Genomic DNA, 23,752 nt, shown 5'->3' with positions numbered 1-23,752 from the left:
AAAGAAAAGAAAGCTGTATATAACTGGACAGGGCGCAAGGGGAATGACGCAATCGGTGGAGGAAGGGGTGTTCAAATGAGAAGCCCCCCCCCTCTCCTTCGCAAGCCTCTTCAGGACCACCCACCTCACACAGCCTTCTTCTGAAGCCAGCTGCTTCCCACCAAGACACTTGCCGGATGTTGGGGTGTCCAGCAGTGGGGAAGGGGCAAAATAGGGGAAACTCTGCTTCAAGCACACCCAACCAGAATTCAGCTCCTAGAAGAATTGACCCTCCAGTAGACACAGAGACCCCCAACAAGTTTGGAGAGCGAAACTGGGCAACGAGGGCTGCATTGCCCAGAGGGGGTGCAAAGGGAGGGGGTTTCCTGCTTGGGTGCAAGGGGGTCTCAGAAGCCAAATGTGCCTGGGCTGCTGGCCTAACAGAACACCAGCAAAAGGAGAAGTTTCCATCTGCCTATAAATACTGCTCGCTTGAGCCTCAGTCCCAAAAGAACAGGAGACGAGTCACGGGACAAAAAGAGCAAACTTCTCTTTTTGATTTTCAGAACGGATGAAAAGAAAACACCAGAAAAAAAGAGGAGAAAGAGAAGGAATAATGGAGAAGGAGAAGGAGGAGGAGAAGGAAAGGTGATAGAGGAGGAGGAGGAGGAGGAGGAGGAGGAGGAGCAGGAGCAGGAGACAAGAAGAGTAGGAAAAGGAGAAGGAAGATGGTGAAGAGAAGGAATGATGATGGAGAAAGAGCAACCCTCTTCGGCTGTTAGGACTACATAGTCCTGGGCTGGCCGGACATTCCAGGGCTTGTAATCGGAGTCATAGCGGGGAGTGGCCCCGGGAGGCCGGCCGAGGAGGAGTCCCGGGCAGGCTTCTTTCCCAGGACGGTTATAAAACCCCGGAACTTCCGAGACGCGGCTCAGAAGCCTCCGAAGAAGCGCTCGCCATGGGAGACCCGGTCCTGGGCTGGGCGCTGGAAACTTGGGCGCTGCTCCTGCTCCTCCTGGCCCTGGGGCTGCTGTAAGTGGGGGCTGCGCCAGGCCGGGTTAGGGGCTAGAGGGGGGAGAGGGAAACGGGGAAGCCCCTCCCGAAGTTGCAGGGCTCCCGGCTGGGGCGTTTGGAGGGCGGATTGGGGCTTTTGGTGGCGTAAAAGCGGAAGGTGGGGCCGGTTATTGGATAGTAGTTCTGTTAAATTGTGACTTGAGTTGACTTCAGGTTTTTTTCTGTTAATTTTTTTTCTTTTCTCCTTCTCCTTCTCTCCTCTCCTCTCCTCTTATCTCTCCTGTGCTCTCTTCCTCTTTCTTTTCTTCTCCTGCTGTCACCTCTCCTCTCCTCTGCTCTGCTCTCTTCTCATTTCCTTTCTTCTCCTCTTCTTCTGCTCTCCCCCTCCCCTCCCCTCCCCTCCTTATCTTGCCTTGCCTTCTCCCTTCTTCTCTCTGCTTGGCTCTGTTTTTCTTTCTGACTTGTTCTACTCCCAGTGACTTTGAGTGGGAAAGGATAGGAGGTGGAAAACCACAGGACTTGGGGTATCCAGGTACACCTGATATTCACCTTCTGGGGCTAATTAATAGCTATCAGTGCCATTCTCACTATGTCAACCTTAGTAGCAAGACTAGACCAGGAAATCAACTGCACCAGAAGGCTAGATTTACTTTTATGCAGTTTGTTATAATAACAGGTCATTGTCTTATTGTGCTGGACAGCTGCCTCCTCCTCCTCCTCCTCCTCCTCCTCCTCCTCCTTATGCTGCAGTGAATTAGGGAGTGTCTGCTTGAACAGCTTCCAAGTGCTGTCTCCTTTTTCTAGACTTAAAAAAAGTTTCCGCCCCTTTTACCTGAGAAACAGCTTCTGCACAGCTTTGTCAAGGTCATCTTCCCCATTCTCTGCATCTAGGACATCTTTGCTGTCCTTCAAGGTGGGCTTGATGGACCTTCTGATCTTCTCCACCTGCCAAGCCTTCTTTGTATGGAACCCAGTGACATTATCCTGCTGATCTTCCTTTGTTTTTTTTTTCAGCTATGGAACCTGGCCGTTATATTACTTTAAGAAGTTGGGAATTCCTGGGCCAACACCGCTGCCTTTTATTGGAACTTTGCATGAATATCGGCATGTGAGTGTGTTGTCCTGTTTCACATCCTAATATCACCTCTTTGTGGCCTCCTCAGAAGAAGGCCATTAGTACAAGTAGTCCTCAGCTTATAACCATTGATTGCAGTCATAAGATAAGGACTACCACTAAAGCCATCTGCCTTTCTTTGGCATCTTCATTCTGAAGATATTGTCCCTGTATCGGTTTAACCATATCATCAATAGAGATTCAAAGTTGAAGGCCTTTTAATGGCTGTTTATATTCTTCCAGTCTCCGTTGAAGAAAGGTTTACACTGCCTTGTTTTCACTGATCTCCCTCTTTAATTTGGCAGGGTATCCTGAAGTTTAGCCAGACATGCTTTGAGAAATACGGCAAAATCTGGGGGTGAGTCACCTGTCAGAATCTCACCTTCAAGAAGGAAGGGTGATGGGTGGAATGTTAATATCTACTTTTGTCTTCAGAGGGTGATTTCTAATATAGAAGGGCAAAAATGACAGTGAGGAAAATTAACCAGTGGAACAGCTTGCCACCAGCAATCGTGGGTGCTCCATCACTGGAGATTTTTAAGAAGAGGCTGGGCAGTCACTTGTCTGAGATGATAGAGAGATCATTCTCTTTATCCATCAAATTCCAGGGCCCGTGTGCTATGCTGAGACAAGAAAGAAAGAAAGTCTACATTCTGCCCTAAAAAAATTGAGAATTCTTTGCTCATGTAGGACATGCAAGATAGAAACTATTTGCAGTGTTTTTTCAGCCTTGTCTGCTGTTAACCTGCTTTTTAGGGTTCTTCATTATTTCATTTGGGTTTGCTCACCGGGCAGAGATGTAAGTTGGACAACCTGTCTATAAATCCTTATTTCCTCCACTCCTCAAACTCTTAAGGGGTAGACAATTGTTGCAACATACACATCACTTTTGGGCCAAGAACTGGACTTCAGAACAATGTTCTTTACTTGACTGGCTATTTAGCAGGAAAATAAGAAATATTGATCCTGTCTCTTTATAAAGATAAGGCCTGCATTTCAAAACATTTTTTTATTTATTTTGACAATCAGACTATTTGATGGCCGGCAACCTGTGATGGCCATTCTGGATCCCGCCCTCATTAAAACCATCCTGGTCAAAGAATTCTATACTTATTTCACCAATCGCCGGGTAGGTATCCAAACATGTGGCGGTTAGAACTTCACCAGGGCTGAGAAACAGAAACCTAGCAAGGGAACTGGGCAGAGCAAGTCTAATGTTGTGGTTTAAGTGTTGGGTTGGCACTGGGGACACCTGGGTCCAGGGTCTCCCTGAATCCTGGAAGCCCCCCAAGTCAACTTTGGGCCAGTCACTCTTTCTCCACCGAAACTCATGTACTTGTTGTGAAAGAGATTGGAGGTGGAACAATATGTATGCCGTATTGAATTCCAGAACAGCAGTAGATATCTGGCTATCAATTAGATAGACAAATGACAGAGAAGATTAGATAGAGAGATAGAGATATTGATCATAATGATAGAGAAATAGATAAGAGAGATATATAGGAGAGAGAGAGAGAGAGATTGTCTACTTAGCTAATAAGACAGCAAATTGAAAAGAAAGGCCTGAGAAGAACAAAATGAGACATTTCTGTTTTTACTTTCTTTATATTTCACATTATTCAGGACTTTGGTCTGAATGGAAATCTGGATACAGCCTTATCTGTTGTTGTTGATGAACAGTGGAAGAGGATTCGTAGTGCCTTGTCTCCCACTTTCACCAGTGGGAGACTGAAGGAGGTAAGAGGTGGATGCATTTCATCCTTCTCAACAATTCTTGCCTTGCCTAAGGAAAACTCAGCCTGGCATTAATCATTGTCCGTGGTTGATTTTAAGTGAATTCTGTCTTCATTAGCATGGAGGAAGCCTCCATATATTACTTCACCTGCTTTACACTGTTTAGCAGCATTGTTGATCCCGTTGATCTGTGAAATCAGCTTGTCCTAAAAGAAAAGACCAAGTCTAAGAGTCTTAGCTATGACATTTAAGATTATAAGAAGAGGTACATTTTAAATAAGTTTGAGAAGATTCACCCAGAAGCAAGAAATTCAAGTTAATGTTGCTTAGCAGCTGGTGGTTTGAAAATAGCTATCTGAGCCGACTTGTTGGTTTCAGTCCACAAATGGTCAAGGGGTCTTCAGCAGCTGGTACATTGGTCTTCCTTTCAGATGATGCCCATCATCAACCATTATAATGAAATCTTGGAAAAGAACCTTCAAAAGAAAGTGGAGAGTGATGAAGCCATAGATATGAAGTTGTAAGTAATATCTATAAGATTGGTTATTGAACATCCCTTTTCTAACAGAAATTTACACAAGGAAAATTTGTAACCCAGACATGTCAAAATGGATTCACATTTTCCATAACACATGAAATCCTTTATGCAATTATTAAGGGTTCCCTGAGATCATCTATTGAACGTATTATGAGGTGGCTTCTAATTGTTGAACCTCCACACTATGCTTCTCCTTCTTCCCTCCAGGATCTTTTCAGCCTACAGTTTGGATGTGGTAACCAGCACTTCATTCGGTGTTGATATTGACTCCCTCAACCATCCCAATGATCCTATTGTTGTGCACATGAAGAAGTTCCTCAAATTTTCCTTCCTCAATCCTGTTGTAATCTTGGCTGGTAAGATTACTTTGTAGGCCACAGAGGTGGACATCTCTGCTCTGCCTCTTGCTTGCTTACTGGAAAGGCACTCCTTGTAGACCCCATTTCATTCATTTTATGGAGGATTCAGATGACATCTTTGCAAAATTCCCATGTTTTCCTCCATATCTTCCACTTTTCTGTGTTGCAGCTTGGTTGTGTTCACGCAAATGATCTCTTTGCTTTCCCCCCCCCCACCCCTCCCCCAGTTCTTTTCCCATTCCTTATTCCAGTGCTGAACAAGCTCAATCTGACTATATTCCCCAAGTCTACAATGGACTTCCTCCATCGTGTCGTCAAAAAAATCAAAGAAGATCGACAAAAGGGGAATCACACGGTCAGTCTAGACTATTTGTCTCATGGTTGGTCTTCTGTGTCCTTTGTGACCTGGATTTTGTGCACTCGGTGTATGTTTATGCATGCCAGGCAGGTTTCAGAACTGCCCATTGAGTTTCAAACACCTTCTAATAATGGAGAAGATTTGTAGCTCAGGGTTGACAAGTGGGATCCTTGGTACTCTCTGAACTTGGCGGTTTTCTTGCAGACCTTTCATGGCCCAACAAGATAACATGATGATGAAACCTCACTCCCCTCTAGCCCTGCTGATGTTACCTAGTTTGGGTAATGAAACATCTGCAAGAACAACACGCAAGCTCAGAGAGCACCTCATATACTTTGGAAGTCTACAATGGGCAATTGGAGCCATCAATGTTAGTTGTATCTCCTTAATGACAGTTTTTTGGGTCTCTCTACCATTCCAGAACCGGGTTGACTTTCTTCGGCTCATGATGGACTCTCAAGCTGCAGCCAATACCTCTGTGGAGGCAAATTCAGAGAAAGGTAAAGTTACAGATCTCGCTTTTGAAAAAGGAAAAAAACCAAGGTTGCTTGGGGCACATTGATGTGCATGGATGAACTCAAAATAAACATTATTGAAGGATGCTGAAACCGCCGGGCACTGGAAGAGAGGAAAAGTGAAATATATTGTGGGTTGAATGCCATGCACAAAGGCCAGATTCACTGAAAGGGATCAGAATGTTTGATTAGAGAGAAGGCTGGTCTTGAAAGAAAATGAGATAAGAGACAATGGATAGGTAACACCCTACAGGATTCCTTAGATTATCACCTTGAATTGCAGCTTACCTGTCGACTTTAGGTCATTGGGATCTAGACGGAGTTGAACTTTTACTTCAAACCTCTTCCTGTGCTTTCTTTTCTCGTCTGATAGCTTTAACAGACAAAGAGATTTTGGCCCAGTCAATTATTTTTATTTTTGGTGGCTATGAGACCATAGGAACCTTCCTCAGCTTCATGTCTTATTGTCTGGCCATGCACCCCGATGTTCAAGAGAAATTGTACCAAGAGATCAATGAAACTTTTCCCAATCAGGTAAGACTCTTTTGGGCTCTATGAAAATGGATCATTTTAGGAGCTGCCAGGCATGAACAACTAGAGACACACATGCAGTGTTCACACTAATTACTTTATTATGTTCTGCCTGTAGTACAGGTATCTCCCCAGTCTGGAAGCCAACTCCTGGGAATAATTAGATAAAGCTCGAGGAACTAAAGTGGGATCAGACCTGGCTCTTTTGTGATTGCAAGGTGATTCCAGGCTAGCTTCTCACTTGATCCCTCCTCCCAGCCAGGATGGGTGCTTCCCAAGAGTAGAGATGTTTTCCCCCAGAAGAGCAAAACCAGAGTCTTCTTTTAACAGGACAGGATTTTTACAAAATGTTTACAAAACCAAAATGTGACCCTTGAGGAGGTGGGAGATGGCCAGTTTTCCAGGATTCCTGTTCTGCAAGAACATTTTTATAGTATTCCAATTTTGATTCTTTCTTTCCAGATCACTTCTTATGTATCAGAATGTCATATTATTTTATTTTGTCTTGTTTTGTCCTTTTGTGTAGGCCCCTCCCACTTATGACGGTGTCCAACAAATGGAATATCTAGATATGGTAGTGAATGAAACATTTCGTCTTTACCCTCCTGGGCCACTACTTGACAGAGTTTGCAAAAAGACAGTGGAAATCCATGGAGTGACCATCCGAGAAGGGACCGTGGTTATTGTCCCTGTTTTTGTCCTACATCGGCTCCCAGAATATTGGCCTGAACCCGAAGAGTTCAGACCTGAGAGGTATGTTGTGAGGAACATCACTCTTCTTAAACTAGTGAATAAGGGACACAGCACCATGAAGACATCAGGGAGCAACGTATTGGTTGTAACATCACAAATGAGATGTGGATCATTCTTTGACATCTACAATGTCATGCAGGGCTTTTCTTATGATCCACATCCATAAACTGTTATTAGAACTTAATTAACTTCAATGGAGAAAATGATGGGATTGAACTTAGACCATGAGAACCCTAACCCTAACCCTATGCCTGATCTTTTCCTAAAATACTCTGAGAATTGCTACAGAAAGGTTGTCCTAATTCTTTTCCTGCCAAACATATTATCTAATTTTTACTGTCTCTTGGTCCTCTGGAAAGCAGCCCCTCCCTTCTGGGAATCCAGACTATATTCCACTACACCAGATCAGCCACCGAACCACAATCATCTCTCTCCACAAACTATCTTTCTTTATGGCTCTCAGTCCAGTTTATCCAGGAGGGAAGGAGCAAAGGTGCATTTTAGTTACAGAGCTGAAGTACAGACTATTTGGAAGAGTAGCTTTATTCAGCTGTGATTTTTTTTTCTGATTTGCATATAGGTTTACTAAAGAGAACAAAGAGAGCCGAGACCCATATGTCTTCCTCCCTTTCGGAGCGGGTCCCAGGAACTGCATCGCTATGCGTTTTGCCCTCCTGGTGCTGAAAATGGGTCTGGTGGTTGCACTACAAAGATTTTGCTTCCAAACCTGCAAAGAGACACCGGTGAGTTCTATTTACCACTTGGGTTAGAAGCTGGTTCTTGTCATTCGCTGAAAAGTTCACTCAGCTGAATTCTTATCTCACACATATGTCTTGTTCAAAGTTGATGAATGTGAAAGGAAGATCTCTTTGGAAAGACAGAGTCATCTTTTCGGGGTGAGGAGCCCAGTCCATCCTGTGTGTGTGTGTGTGTGTGTGTGTGTGTGTGTGTGTGTGTGTGTGTGAGAGAGAGAGAGAGAGAGAGAGAGAGAGAGAGAGAAGGAGGAGGGGGAGAGGGAGAGGGAGAGATACACCAACGAAGAGGTTTTGCTTTTACGCCTACTGAGAATAGAATCTTGTTTGGTGCTCACAGCAGAGTGAAACCCCTGGACACTCTCTGAGCCTTTGTCAGTTGCATCCCAGACAGTGGGGGGAAAGTGTTTGAGTTGAACAAAATACAACCAAGGCATTGTGTAGGCAAAGGAAAAGGCATGTATGTAAAACATGATTGTTGTTAGTTGAATTGCCTCTATTTAATTCCATCTCTGTGATGTTTTCTTTCTTCCTTTCTTTTGGTTAATGGGGAAGATCCCCTTGGAACTGGATGACAGAGGGTTCCTCAAACCAAAGAAGCCCATTATGTTGAAGTTGGTGCCCAGAACTGTTGTAGAACATGAGGAATAGAAGACCTGGAGGCTGCAAAGAGGCTGTTGTGTTTCCTTCCTTCCTTCCTTCCTTCCTTCCTTCCTCCCTTCCTTCCTTCCTTCTTTCCTTCCTTCCTTCCTTCCTTCCTTCCTTCCTTCCTGTTGTACCTTCATGTTACATAACAGTAGCACTCTGAATCTATAGAATTAAATGCCTGTTTAGACATTTCCTCATGCAGTTTTCAAGGAATGTTGGATGCACCAGTTAATCTTGGGATCCCTCCAGTCTTTGCTTAAAAAAACAATAATAAACCTTCTTATTTAATACACACATCACTTGATGCCACAAGCATTCAAGGGACCACTGCAATTTTCTGAGTTCTTCTCTAAGCTTCGCTCTTCTTCTGCCAAAGGAAGTTCCTCAAGCATCTCCCTGTGGACAGCCTCAGGGTTCCTCAACTGCTGGGGTAGAAAGGGGATTAAATAAACAGAGTTTTTAAGGAGAGCTGCTCTGCCAGGAGAGAGGAAAAGCAGGGGACACCTGTTGTCACGAAAAGATTTCACAATAAAAACACGCTAGCATCCGGCCTAAAAACAGTTTTTGAATGATACAATCATTGCATACTGTACCAGGAAAAATCCCTGAGGTTTACAGCAGCTTTAATCTCACCAGAAAACGTCGGATATTAAACTTGGGACCTTCTACATGTCAAGTAGCTATTCTCCACCAAGGCATTTCTCAAGACCTGGAATAATGCTCACCATAAAAGATGACCTCATGCCATTATGCAAGAGCTTCTGTGTGTCAATCAGATGATGCAATAAGGTTAGGGGGAGGGAAACATTTTTGCCTCTTTTAAGAGGAAGAACTTAGCATAGTGGCTGAAGTGCTCTAAGATATGGTTTGGTCCTTAGTGCTCTCTGAACTTCCTTGTTAGTCACGAAAAGATTTCACAATAAAAACATCCTAGTGTCGTGCCTAAACACAGCTTTTGAATAAGACAGCCATTGCAAACTATCAGGGAAAATCCCTGAATTTTTGTTGAGAAATTTCTTCTGGCTTGGATCTCTCTTTGATAAGATGAAGATACGATCATGAGAAACATCTGGAAAGCAAGCCAAGTGAAAGATCATGAAGATGCCCTGGCTTTTTGGCACCCCTTTACTAGTTTGATGAGAGTTGGGGTCAACAAACTGTATGCAAAGGCCACTTGCAGTCTGTTTCGTATGGTCAAACCATCCACTGCTACAAAAACCTTGGGACACTATGGAGGTTACTTGAGATGACCTCAAAAAGTCTTACTAAGACTGACTATGCAGATTCTCGGTCATCCAGGTCATGGTTGTCCCAAAGGTGCTTTTTCACAAGGCAGCTGGCCTTTCTTCTTTTTTCTTTCTTAGTGCGCAAGATTTCAAGAAATGTTGTATAAAAACAAAGAGGCCATCTTAATAAAGTTTCTTGCAGTCTCACAGAACTAAATGAAAGAAGAAGAAGGAAAGTGTCATTTGGATACTTTGCAAGTATTTGATGTTTTTTTAAGTAGTAGTTGCATCGGAAATTACAATTAAATAGTTGAAAATTAATACAAACTAACTAACAAATAAATGAAAAATAAAAAGTACAGAAAAGAAAAATTGAAAAGAAAAGAAAGCTGTATATAACTGGACAGGGCGCAAGGGGAATGACGCAATCGGGTGAGGAAGGGGTGTTCAAATGAGAAGCCCCCCCCTCTCCTTCGCAAGCCTCTTCAGGACCACCCACCTCACACAGCCTTCTTCTGAAGCCAGCTGCTTCCCACCAAGACACCTGCCGGATGTTGGGGTGTCCAGCAGTGGGGAAGGGGCAAAATAGGGGAAACTCTGCTTCAAGCACACCCAACCAGAATTCAGCTCCTAGAAGAATTGACCCTCCAGTAGACACAGACCCCCAACAAGTTTGGAGAGCGAAACTGGGCAATGAGGGCTGCATTGCCCAGAGGGGTGCAAAGGGAGGGGATTTCCTGCTTGGGTCAAGGGGGTCTCAGAGGCCAAATGTGCCTGGGCTGCTGGCCTAACAGAACACCAGCAAAAGGAGAAGTTTCCATCTGCCTATAAATACTGCTCGCTTGAGCCTCAGTCCCAAAAGAACAGGAGACGAGTCACGGGACAAAAAGAGCAAACTTCTCTTTTTGATTTTCAGAACGGACGAAAAGAAAACACCAGAAAAAAAGAGGAGAAAGAGAAGGAATAATGGAGAAGGAGAAGGAGGAGGAGAAGGAAAAGTGATAGAGGAGGAGGAGGAGGAGGAGACAAGAAGAGTAGGAAAAGGAGAAGGAAGATGGTGAAGAGAAGGAATGATGATGGAGAAAGAGCAACCCTCTTCGGCTGTTAGGACTACATAGTCCTGGGCTGGCCGGACATTCCAGGGCTTGTAATCGGAGTCATAGCGGGGAGTGGCCCCGGGAGGCCGGCCGAGGAGGAGTCCCGGGCAGGCTTCTTTCCCAGGACGGTTATACAACCCCGGAACTTCCGAGACGCGGCTCAGAAGCCTCCGAAGAAGCGCTCGCCATGGGAGACCCGGTCCTGGGCTGGGCGCTGGAAACTTGGGCGCTGCTCCTGCTCCTCCTGGCCCTGGGGCTGCTGTAAGTGGGGGCTGCGCCAGGCCGGGTTGGGGGCTAGAGGGGGGAGAGGGAAACGGGGAAGCCCCTCCCGAAGTTGCAGGGCTCCCGGCTGGGGCGTTTGGAGGGCGGATTGGGGCTTTTGGTGGCGTAAAAGCGGAAGGTGGGGCCGGTTATTGGATAGTAGTTCTGTTAAATTGTGACTTGAGTTGACTTCAGGTTTTTTTCTGTTAATTTTTTTTCTTTTCTCCTTCTCCTTCTCTCCTCTCCTCTCCTCTTATCTCTCCTGTGCTCTCTTCCTCTTTCTTTTCTTCTCCTGCTGTCACCTCTCCTCTCCTCTGCTCTGCTCTCTTCTCATTTCCTTTCTTCTCCTCTTCTTCTGCTCTCCCCCTCCCCTCACCTCCCTTCTCCTCCTTTCTCTTATCTTGCCTTGCCTTCTCCCTTCTTCTCTCTGCTTGGCTCTGTTTTTCTTTCTGACTTGTTCTACTCCCAGTGACTTTGAGTGGGAAAGAATAGGAGGTGGAAAACCACAGGACGTGGGGTATCCAGATACACCTGATATTCAGCTTCTGGGGCTAATTAATAGCTATCAATGCCATTCTCACTGTGTCAACCTTAGTAGTAAGACTAGACCAGGAAATCAACTGCACCAGAAGGCTAGATTTATGCAGTTTGTTATAATAACAGGTCATTGCTTTATTGGGCTGGACAGTTCCTCCTCCTCCTTATGTAGCAGTAAATTAGGAAGTGTCTGCTTGAACAGCTTCCAAGTGCTTTCTCCTTTTTCTGGACTTAAAAAAAGTTTCAGCCCCTTTTACCTGGGAAATCGCTTCTGCACAGCTTTGTCGAGGTCATCTTCCCCATTCTCTGCATCTAGGACATCTTTGCTGTCCTTCAAGGTGGGCTTGATGGACCTTCTGATCTTCTCCACCTGCCAAGCCTTCTTTGTTTAGAACCCAGTGACATTATCCTGCTGATATTCTTTTTTTTTTCTTTCAGCTATGGGACCTGGCCGTTTAATTTATTTAAGAAGTTGGGAATTCCTGGGCCAAGACCACTGCCTTTTATCGGAACTTTCCATGAATATCGGCACGTGAGTGTGTTGTCCTGTTTCATGTCCTAGTAGCTTGTAAACAAATCCAAAAAGTTTGGAAGAAAAAGGAGTCTTTTTGGTCTTTTTCTTTCCTAAGGGAGATATTGTGACTTGTATCACCTCTTCTTGGCCTCCTCAGAAGAAGAGCCGGGAGAATAAAGACTACTAGTAGAGGTAGTCCTCAGCTTGTAGCCATAAGTTGAGGACTACCACTAAAGCCATCTGCCTTTCTTTGGCACTTCTCTTAGAATTCCTTGGTCTTCATTCTGAAGATATTGTCACTGTATCGGTTTAATCATCATATCAGTAGGGATTCAAGGCTTACTAGTTGAAGGGCTTTTAATGGTTGCTAATGGCTGTTTATACTCTTCCAGTCTCTGTTGAAGAAAGGTTTACACTGCCTTGTTGTCACTGATCTCCCTCTTTAATTTGACAGGGTGTCCTGAAGTTTGACCAAAAATGCTTTGAGAAATACGGCAAAATCTGGGGGTGAGTCACCTGTCAGAATGTCACCTTCAAGAAGGAAGGGTGATGGGCGGAATGTTAATATCTACTTTTGTCTTCAGAGGGTGATTTCTAATATAGAAGGGCAAAAATGACAGTGAGGAAAATTAACCAGTGGAACAGCTTGCCACCAGCAATCGTGGGTGCTCCATCACTGGAGATTTTTAAGAAGAGGCTGGGCAGTCACTTGTCTGAGATGATAGAGAGATCATTCTCTTTATCCATCAAATTCCAGGGCCCGTGTGCTATGCTGAGACAAGAAAGAAAGAAAGTCTACATTCTGCCCTAAAAAAATTGAGAATTCTTTGCTCATGTAGGACATGCAAGATAGAAACTATTTGCAGTGTCTTTTCAGCCTTGTCTGCTGTTAACCTGCTTTTTAGGGTTCTTCATTATTTCATTTGGGTTTGCTCACCGGGCAGAGATGTAAGTTGGACAACCTGTCTATAAATCCTTATTTCCTCCACTCCTCAAACTCTTAAGGGGTAGACAATTGTTGCAACACACACATCACTTTTGGGCCAAGAACTGAACTTCAGAACAATGCTCTTTACTTGACTGGCTATTTAGCAGGAAAATAGGAACCCTTGATCCTGTCTCTCTATAAAGATAAACCCTGCATTTCAAAACATTTTTTTTTATTTATTTTGGCAATCAGACTATTTGATGGCCGGCAACCTGTGATGGCCATTCTGGATCCTGCCCTCATTAAAACCATCATGGTCAAAGAATTCTATACTTATTTCACCAATCGCCGGGTAGGTATCCAAATGTGAGTCTGTTAGAACTTCACCAGGGCTGAGAAACATAAACCCAGCAAGGGAACTTGGCAGAGCAGTTGTGGTTTAGGTATTGGGTTGGCACTGGGGAGACCTGGGTCCAGGGTCTCCCTGAATCCTGGAAGCCTCCCAAGTCACTTTGGGCCAGTCACTCTTTCTCCACCGAAACTCATGTACTTGTTGTGAAAGAGATTGGAGGTGGAACAATATGTATGCCGCCTTGAATTCCAGAACAGCAGTAGATATCTGGCTATCAATTAGATAGACAATTGACAGAGAAGATTAGATAGAGAGATAGAGATAGATATTGATCATAATGATAGAGAAATAGATAAGAGAGATATATAGGAGAGAGAGAGAGAGAGAGGGAGAGAGAGAGAGAGAGAGAGAGAGAGAGAGAGAGAGAGAGAGAGAGAGAGAGATTGTCTACTTAGCTAATAAGACAGCAAATTGAAAAGAAAGGCCTGAGAAGAACAAAATGAGACATTTCTGTTTTTACTTTCTTTATATTTCACATTATTCAGGACTTTGGTCTGAATGGAAATCTGGATACAGCCTTATCTATCGTTGTTGATGAACAGTGGAAGAGGATTCGTAGTGCCTTGTCTCCCACTTTCACCAGTGGGAGGCTGAAGGAGGTAAGAGGTGGATGCATTTCATCCTTCTCAACAATTCTTGCCTTGCCTAAGGAAAACTCAGCCTGGCATTAATCATTGTCCGTGGTTGATTTTAAGCAAATTCTGTCTTCATTAGCATGGAGGAAGCCTCCATATATTACTTCACCTGCTTTACACTGTTTAGCAGCCTTGTTGATCCCGTTGATCTGTGAAATCAGCTTGTCCTAAAAGAAAAGACCAAGTCTAAGAGTCATATAAATCCTATTCTGGAACACCTAAGTTTTCTGGAGCCTTGCCCAAACCCTATTAAGTCTCATGTGAACACACCCATTAATTTCCTTCAGCTATTAAGACAGGCGGTATCTTTTAGAAAATCCTCTTCTTTGTTACTGATTTTCTTCCTAATAATTTTTCAAGAAATTCCAGCACTCCTTGGAGTAGGTATTTGAAATGTTTGACTAAATTTCTCCACCTTCCTTATATCAAAAGTAAGGTTGACCTTCCTTAATCTGAGATTCCAACTCTCAAAATTTCCGATTATCATGGGAAGAGAATATCAGATTGGAAAAGGTTTCCATGAGTGCCATTTTATTTTAGCGACAATTAATTATTTCCAGCTTTGGAATGATGGAGCTTTGTAAGTTCTCTTCTATGAAGATGGTTCTAGCTCTGCTCACTTTCATAAATCCTAGCTGAATTTTATTAGCAGCCAACATTTGTATGCCCTTGTGATCCACCAGCCTCACTGAATGGGATCTAGTTTAATATCTTGACATGCTCAATGCTTACAGCAAATGAAGAAACAGCTACAAAGTCAGCAAGCTATGACATTTAAGATTATAATAAGTGGTACATTTTAAATAAGTTTGAGAAGATTCACCCAGAAGCAAGAAATTCAAGTTAATGTTGCTTAGCAGCTGGTGGTTTGAAAATAGCTATCTGAGCCGACTTGTTGGTTTCAGTCCACAAATGGTCAAGGGGTCTTCAGCAGCTGGTACATTGGTCTTCCTTTCAGATGATGCCCATCATCAACCATTATAATGAAATCTTGGAAAAGAACCTTCAAAAGAAAGTGGAGAGTGATGAAGCCATAGATATGAAGTTGTAAGTAATATCTATAAGATTGGTTATTGAGCATCCCTTTTCTAACAGAAATTTACAGAAGGAAAATTTGTAACCCAGACATATCAAAATGGATTCACATTTTCCATAATATACGAAATCCCTTGTGCAATTATTAAGGGTTCCCTGAGATCATCTATTGAACGTATTATGAGGTGGCTTCTAATAGTTGAACCTCCACGCTATGCTTCTCCTTCTTCCCTCCAGGATCTTTTCAGCCTACAGTTTGGATGTGGTAACCAGCACTTCATTCAGTGTCAATATTGACTCCCTCAACCATCCCAATGATCCTATTGTTGTGCACATGAAGAAGTTCCTCAGATTTACCCTGCTCAACCCTGTTTTAATGTTGGCTGGTAAGATGACTTTGTAGGCCACAGAGGTGGACATCTCTGCTCTGCCTCTTGCTTGCTTACCGGAAAGGCACTCCTTATAGACTGCATTTCATCTGCTATGTTTTATGGAGGATTCAGATGACATATTTATAAATTCCCATGTTTTCCTCCATATCTTCCACTTTTCTTCTTATCTTTCCATAAATTTTAGTTGAAAATAGGAGAAAAGAAAAATCAGACAGTGTGTTTTATGGCTGAGAAAGGTTGTCCCAAAGATGCTTTCCCCCTCCCCCCAAAAAAACCTCTTAGGGCCAACCATGACCTGGATGACTGAGGATCTCCATAGATGTTGGGAGACATGGTTTTGCCACTATCTCATACTAGCTGTTCAGTATCTGAGATTCTTGACAAGAAGCTTAGAACCTCTTTCCCTAAACTAGCACCATCTAACATCTTCATTGGCTACCATCCCAAGTCTGGGTTGGTTGTGAATAATAGGGACAATAATATAGGAGTCCCTTGGGTAGGAGAAAGCTATTGTAGTAGCTGCTCAAGCTGGTATTTTTATTAAACATCATTATTGACTCCCTCAATTTTAGGCTGCCTCAATCACTATTGTAACCTTCTCATGAAATCACTATTGTAACTATAATTTTCCTAGAATCTCTCTCCTCCACAAAGCTAACGGAGGCCTCTCACTGGGTTTTTTCTTGCTGTGTTGCAACTTGGTTATGTTCACACAAATGATCTCTTTGCTTTTTCCCACCCCCATCCCTCCCCCAGTTTTTTTCCCATTCCTTATTCCAGTGCTGAACAAGCTCAACCTAAGTATATTTCCCAAATCTTCATTAGACTACTTCCATGGTGTCGTCAAAAAAATCAAAGAAGATCGACAAAAGGGGAATCACACGGTCAGTCTAGACTATTTGTCTCGTGGTTGGTCTTCTGTGGCCTTTGTGACCTGGATTTTGTGCACTCAGTGTATGTTTATGCATGCCAGGCAGGTTTCAGAACTGCCCGTTGAGTTTCAAACACCTTCTAATAATGGAGAATATTTGTAGCTCAGGGTTAACAAGTGGGATCCTTGGTACTCTCTGAACTTGGTGGTTTTCTTGCAGACCTTCCATGGCCCAACAAGGTAACATGATGATGAAACTTCACTCCCGTCTAGCCCTGATGATGTTACCTAGTTTGGGTAATGAAACATCTGCAAGAAAAACACGCAAGCTCAGAGAGCATCTCAAATACTTTGGAAGTCTACAATGGGCAATTAGAGCTATCAATGTTAGTTGTATCTCCTTAATGACAGTTTTGGGGTCTCTCTACCATTCCAGAACCGGGTTGACTTTCTTCGGCTCATGATGGACTCTCAAGCTGCAGCCAATACCTCTGGGGAGGCAAATTCAGAGAAAGGTAAAGTTACAGATCTCGCTTTTGAAAAAGGAAAAAAAAACAAGGTTGCTTGGGGCACATTGATGTGCATGGATGAACTCAAAATAAACATTATTGAAGGATGCTGAAACCTCCGGGCACTGGAAGAGAGGAAAAGTGAAATATATTGTGGGTTGAATGCCATGCACAAAGGCCAGATTCACTGAAAGGGATCAGAATGTTTGATTAGAGAGGAGGCTGGTCTTGAAAGATAATGAGATAAGCGACAATGGATGGATAACACCCTACAGGATTCCTTAGATTATCACCTTGAATTTGCAGCTTACCTGTCGACTTTAGGTCATTGGGATCTAGACGGAGTTCAACTTTTACTTCAAACCTCTTCCTGTGCTTTCTTTTCTCATCTGATAGCTTTAACAGACACAGAGATTTTGGCCCAGTCAGTTATTTTTATTTTTGGTGGCTATGAAACCACGGGAACCGCCCTCAGCTTCATGTCTTATTGTCTGGCCATGTACCCTGATGTTCAAGAGAAATTGTACCAAGAGATCAATGAAACTTTTCCCAATCAGGTAAGACTCTTTTGGGGTCTATGAAAATGGATCATTTTAGGAGCTGCCAGGCATGAACAACCAGACCCACACATGCGGTGTTCACACTAACTACTTTATTATGTTCTGCCTGTGGTACAGGAATCTCCCCAGTCTGGAAGCCAACTCCTGGGAATAATTAGATAAAGCTCGAGGAACTAAAGTGGGATCAGCCCTGGCTCTTTTGTGATTGCAAGGTGATTCCAGGCTAGCTTCTCACTTGATCCCTCCTCCTGGCCAGGATAGGTGCTTCCCAAGAGCAGAGATGTTTTCCCCCAGAAGAGCAAAACCAGAATCTTCTTCTAACAGGACAGCATTTTTACAAAATGTTTACAAAACCAAAATGTGAACTTTGAGGAGGTGGGAGATGGCCAGTTTTCCAGGATTCCTGTTCTGCAACAACATTTTTTATAATATTCCAATTCAGATTCTTTCTTTCCAGATCACTTCTTATGTATCAGAATGTCATATTATTTTGTTTTGTTTTGTCCTTTTGTGCAGGCCCCTCCCACTTATGAGGGTATCCAACAAATGGAATATCTAGATATGGTAGTGAATGAAACATTTCGTCTTTACCCTCCCGGGGTACGAATTGACAGAGTTTGCAAAAAGACAGTGGAAATCCATGGAGTGACCATCCCAGAAGGGACCGTGGTTATGATTCCTGTTTATGTCCTACATCGGATCCCAGAATATTGGCCTGAGCCCGAGGAGTTCAGACCTGAGAGGTATGTTGTGAGGAACACGGTTCTTCTGGAACTATTGAATAAGGGACACAGCACCATGAAGACATCAGGGAGCAAGGTGTTGGTTGTAACATCTCAAATGAGACACAGATCATTCTTCGACATCAACAATGTCACTCAGGGCATTTTTTATGATTCACATCCATAAACTGTGGTTGGAACTTAATTAACTCCAGTGGAGAAAATGATGGCTAAGCTGTCTGTAACAGCTGAGACAATGATTTGGTTTAATGTTCCAACAACTCAAAAAAAAAGCTGTACGGCCACTGGCATTGAGCCACACTGATCTAGAATTTAGTCAACTAATTTGGCACCTGATAAGGGTCAATGGAGTTTGAAGGGTTGAACTTAGACCATGAGAACCCTAACCCTAACCCTATGCCTGCTCTTTTCCTAAAATACTCTGAGAATTGCTAGAGAAAGGTTGTCTTAATTCTCTTCCTGCCAAACATATTATCTAAATTTTACTGTCTCTTGGTCCTCTGGAATGCAGCCCCTCCCTTCTGGGAATCCAGACTACATTCCACTACACCAGATCAGCCATCGAACCATAATCATCTCTCTCCACAAACTATCTTTCTTTATGGCTCTCAGTCCAGTTTATCCAGCAGGAAAGGAGCAAAGGTGCATCTTAGTTACAGAGCTGAAGTACAGACTATTGGGAAGAGTAGCTTTATTCAGCTGTGATTTTTTTTTCTGATTTGCAAATAGGTTTAGTAAAGAGAACAAAGAGAGCCGAGACCCGTATGTCTTCCTCCCTTTCGGAGCGGGTCCCAGGAACTGCATCGCTATGCGTTTCGCCCTGCTGGTGCTGAAAATGGGTCTGGTGGTTGCACTGCAAAGATTTCGCTTCCAAACCTGCAAAGAGACACCGGTGAGTTCTATTTACCACTTGGGTTAGAACTGGTTCTTGCTCATTCGCTGAAAAGTTCACTCAGCTGAATTCTTATCTCACATATATGTCTTGTTCAAAGTTGATGAATGTGAAAGGAAGATCTCTTTGGAAAGACAGAGTCATCTTTTCGGGGTGAGGAGCCCAGTCCATCCTGTGTGTTTGTGTGTGTGTGTGTGTGTGAGAGAGAGAGAGAGAGAGAGAGAGAGAGAGAGAGAGAGAGAGAGAGAGAGAGAGAGAGAGAGAAGGAGGAGGGGGAGAGGGAGAGGGAGAGATACACCAACGAAGAGGTTTTGCTTTTACGCCTACTGAGAATAGAATCTTGTTTGGTGCTCACAGCAGAGTGAAACCCCTGGACACTCTCTGAGCCTTTGTCAGTTGCATCCCAGACAGTGGGGGGAAAGTGTTTGAGTTGAACAAAATACAACCAAGGCATTGTGTAGGCAAAGGAAAAGGCATGTGTGTAAAACATGATTGTTGTTAGTTGAATTGCCTTTATTCCATCTCTGTGATGTTTTCTTTCTTCCTTTCTTTTGGTTAATGGGGAAGATCCCCTTGGAACTGGATGACAGAGGGTTCCTCAAGCCAAAGAAGCCCATTATGTTGAAGTTGGTGCCCAGAACTGTTGTAGAACATGAGGAATAGAAGACCTGGAGGCTGCAAAGAGGCTGTGGTGTGTCCTTCCTTCCTTCCTTCCTCCCTTCCTCCCTTCCTCCCTTCCTTCCTTCTTTCCTTCCTTCCTTCCTTCCTGTTGTACCTTCATGTTACATAACAGTAGCACTCTGAATCTATAGAATTAAATGCCTGTTTAGACATTTCCTCATGCAGTTTTCAAGGAATGTTGGATGTGCCAGTTAATCTTGGGATCCCTCCAGTCTTTGCTTAAAAAAACAATAATAAACCTTCTTATTTAATATACACATCACTTGATGCCCAAGCATTCAAGGGACCACTGCAATTTTCTGAGTTCTTCTCTAAGCTTCGCTCTTCTTCTGCCAAAGGAAGTTCCTCAAGCATCTCCCTGTGGACAGCCTCAGGGTTCCTCAACTGCTGGGGTAGAAAGGGGATTAAATAAACAGAGGTTTTATGGAGAGCTGCTCTGCCAGGAGAGAGGAAAAGCAGGGGACACCTGTTGTCACGAAAAGATTTCACAATAAAAACACGCTAGCATCCGGCCTAAAAACAATTTTTGAATGATACAATCATTGCATACTGTACCAGGAAATATCCCTGAGGTTTACAGCAGCTTTAATCTCACCAGAAAACGTCGGATATTAAACTTTGGACCTTCTACATGTCAAGTGGGTGTTCTCCACCAAGGCATTTCTCAAGACCTGGAATAATGCTCACCATAAAAGATGACCTCATGCCATTATGCAACGGCTTCTGTGTGTCAATTAGATGATGTAATAAGGTTAGGGGGAGGGAAACATTTTTGCCTCTTTTAAGAGGAAGAACTTAGCATAGGCGCTGAAGTGCTCTAAGATATGGTTTGGTCCTTGGTGCTCTCTGAACGTGCTTGTTTCCTTGCAGAGATTTCATGACCCAAACTAGGTAACATCATCAGTACTAGAAGGGAGTGGGATTTGTGGAGGAAGGAGGAGGAGGAGGAGAAGGAGGGGAGGGGAGGGGGAGGAAGACAACTGTGGAATCCTTGGTGCTCTCTGAGCTTGGCTGTTTTTTTCAGACATTTCATTACCCAACTAGGTAACCTCATCAGTGCTGGAAGGGAGTGAGTTTTTCAGGGAGGAGGAGGAGGAGGAGAAATGTGGGATCCTTGGTGCTGTCTGTGCTGGGCTGTGTTCTTCAGACATGTCATGACCAAACTAGGTAACATAATGAGATGACCTTGTAGAAGATTGTAGAAGGTTATTACGAAACCTCCCAGCAGTAGTTGCTGATTCCGCTCTAACCCGGATTTAAAGATCAAATTCACTTGCTAATCGAATAAGTGGAGAACGCTGGAGAAAATTAGTTTTTCAGTAAACTCTAGCACTGAGAATCAACGAAACATCTCTTCAGTCCTCTTTCCCTGTCTGGGAAAAAAATCCTGCCTCCTTAAACCACTCCAGACCAGACTGGAAAGTAGGAGGGGATACGTATTTTCTTATTTAAAAGACAACTTTATTACCAAAAGCTATTTTATCTGGCACCTGTCATAGCTCTGGCATGCAGGGAAAAGATTACATGGTAGTAATAAAATAGAAAAAAAAAGATGGCGTAAAGCTGATTTATCTGACAGAAAAGCACGCCAGAGCGAGATAAGGTCAGTAATAATAACCTGAGCTTGCAAGTTGGCTGTGTTTTTAATGGAGCCGTTTCTGATGAAGATAAATATCTTCTGTGGAAGAGATTCAGGGGCCAAGAATGCTGGAGCTGTTCGGTCAAAGTCACAAAAGATTGACCCACAGGGCTGAGGCCAATGTCAGGGACCAGCACGGGAAAGCTGCATGGTGTGGTGACCTCAATGGACCCAAGATGGTGTATTCATTGAGGACTAGGAGTGGAGAAGTCCATGTTTTCATCTTGCCTTCAGCCATGGAAGACCCAGAATGGACTTCTGGAAGCGGCATCCACATAGCAAACTGGTGATTCACATATTTGAATCCCACCACTGCTTACAACCATCCTAGCATCCTTGCACTCACATGATTGTGACTTGGGCACTTGGCAGCCGGGTCAGGTTTATGACGATTGCAACATCCGGCAGTCACGTGATCAAGTTTTGCAAACTTCCCAGCCGGTTTCCGATGAGCAAAGTCATTGGGGAAGCCAGAAGGTCACCAGCTGTGCTCCCGTGATATCTCATTTAACGACTACAGCAATTTTCTTAATGACCCTGGGGGGGAAAAAAAGTAGTAAAAATCAGGTCCAGGTGGCACCGTTGAAAGATGAATTTTCCAGTTTCCCAGTTGCATTCACAAGATGAGGCTTACGCGATCACGTTTTGCAACTTTCTCAGCCAGTTTGCAACAAGCAAAGTCAATAGGGAAGCCAGAAAGTCACCAGTCGTGGACCTGTGATGTCCCATTTAACGACTGCAGTGGTTTCTTTAATGACCATGACAAAAAAGATAGTTCAATCAGGTGCAGTCCTATGGTGACTCACTTAACAATCACTTAACAATGAATTTTCTGGTCCTGATTGTGTTTTTAAGTCAAGGATTACCTGTAATGATCAAAGGCCAGGATGTGAGTCTATGATTCTGACTCTGATTAAGCCAAGCCAGGCCTAGCACCTCAACACAACACACCCAAAACACGCAATAAAAAGACTCTGTTTATCTGCCTCTGCCCGATCGTCTTGCACTTGGACACAGTGTAAACACGGAAGTGAACTCTTGTTCAAGGGAACTGAACAACAGGTGAAGCACAAAAACCTTTGCGTGCCAACCCCAGAATTCTGCATTCCTTCTTCCTAAGGCACCTTTCCCCTCCCTTTGTCAACAGGAAGTTGTTTTATTTTAAAGGGCCAAACTTTAAACATGTCAAACGGCAATAGGCAAACATTTATGATCAGTTACCAGCTGGAACCCAAACAAAGGCAGAAATAGAACTGTGACTGAATTTCCTGTCCTCACCTTCTGCCTGTTTATTTAATTATTGGCTTTATTGAAACAGTGATGGCTGCCCAACAATTATTTTTCTGGCCTCGGGCACCTTACATTATCAAAAATTCCACCTCGGGCTTGAAAGAACCATTAAAATAATTAAAGCCCGTGGCGTCAAATTTATTTACTTCATTTATTGCAGCCACCCATCCTCTGTGTGTGACTGTGGGTGCAGGCAATTTAAACAAAACAATTAAAGCTGTCAAATGGAACAGAGTCAAGAGGCAAACCACCAGCTCCATCATGCCGGGAAGAGCAGAAGAAAGAGAAGAGGACAACTAACAGCAAAGTGGATGGACTCGGGGACAGGAGAGATGGATGCACCTTTAGATGGATGCACCTGAAAAATCAGATTAGGGACAGGTTATCCTGGAGAAAATCGATCTACATGGTCGCTAAGGGTCAACACTGACTTGATAACACACAAGCAAGCAATCCTTAACTTAAACCAATCTTCTATAGGCTGGAATTGCCACCTCGTTTGGAGAACACAGGTCCTCTCATGCCTCTGCGGTTGAATAGGACTCCAATTCTTTCTCTCTCACCCCACCTGATCCCCCAAATAATCTCCTGTCATGTTCCTCAAGTATCATAAGAGAGTTTCCAGCTGAGGACTTAGCCTCACTTTTAATGTCATGCTCAAATGAAATGAGCTTAAGCAGGCGTAACCGCCTCCACAATATTTCTCCTGCATTATTCATGGTGCTCCTATCCCTCCTCAGCCTGCCTCCTCTGAAAAGATCCAGTAGCGTTTTCCCTGAGCTACAAATTTTTATTAAAAATCACCTGCTTTTGTGAGCGGTAGTCGCGGCTTAGGGAAGCTAATGCCTCTTAATAATATTTGTTAGCCTGAAAGGGGGCTGCCCGCCTCCTTCTCCTGCTCCTCCTTGAAATTTTGCAGACTAACCAGGTTCTCCTCTTCAAATGAGTTGGGACATTGTGGATTTGATGGGAGGGAGTGGGAGAAATGGGTGACGTGTGTTTGTCTGCCTGTGTGTGTGTGTGTGCTTAGCAGTTGGGCAGGAAGGGGAGCAATTTGCACACTGAGGGAGTCGTTCTAAAAATCTCAAATTGCTTCCGTGTGGCACAAAGACATGGGGACGAGAGGCATTCTGACCCTCGCTGGTTCTTAGTGCACTCTGTTCCTGTTTTGCACTTGTTTTAAAATGGGGATGGGGTGGGGTGGGTGGGGTGGAGTGGAATGGAATGGAATGGAA

General features: G+C 43.7%; 2 protein-coding genes across 2 annotated transcripts; both read left to right on the top strand.

Moving 5' to 3' along the window:
* The first annotated feature begins 675 nt into the window (after positions 1-675).
* LOC120315617 (cytochrome P450 3A24-like) lies at positions 676-8,589 on the top strand. Its single transcript, XM_039360271.1, has 13 exons — positions 676-1,011; positions 2,008-2,101; positions 2,413-2,465; positions 3,137-3,236; positions 3,731-3,844; positions 4,273-4,361; positions 4,587-4,735; positions 4,966-5,093; positions 5,518-5,596; positions 5,985-6,145; positions 6,669-6,895; positions 7,476-7,638; positions 8,203-8,589. The coding sequence occupies exons 1-13, from the start codon at positions 938-940 to the stop codon at positions 8,296-8,298; spliced, it is 1,527 nt and encodes a 508-aa protein (XP_039216205.1). The 5' UTR covers positions 676-937; the 3' UTR covers positions 8,299-8,589.
* An 809-nt stretch (positions 8,590-9,398) lies between these two features.
* Positions 9,399-19,865, top strand: LOC120315616 (cytochrome P450 3A24-like). The gene is made up of 13 exons (XM_039360270.1): positions 9,399-10,879; positions 11,855-11,948; positions 12,385-12,437; positions 13,111-13,210; positions 13,756-13,869; positions 14,864-14,952; positions 15,178-15,326; positions 16,089-16,216; positions 16,640-16,718; positions 17,109-17,269; positions 17,789-18,015; positions 18,745-18,907; positions 19,475-19,865. The coding sequence occupies exons 1-13, from the start codon at positions 10,806-10,808 to the stop codon at positions 19,568-19,570; spliced, it is 1,527 nt and encodes a 508-aa protein (XP_039216204.1). The 5' UTR covers positions 9,399-10,805; the 3' UTR covers positions 19,571-19,865.
* The last annotated feature ends 3,887 nt before the right edge of the window (positions 19,866-23,752 follow it).

The sequence above is a fragment of the Crotalus tigris genome, unplaced genomic scaffold, assembly GCF_016545835.1.
Source record: "Crotalus tigris isolate CLP2741 ecotype Arizona unplaced genomic scaffold, ASM1654583v1 scf7180000019173.45859301935:6455823, whole genome shotgun sequence".
NCBI lineage: Eukaryota > Metazoa > Chordata > Lepidosauria > Squamata > Viperidae > Crotalus > Crotalus tigris.
This window is presented reverse-complemented; position numbering and strand designations above follow the sequence as displayed.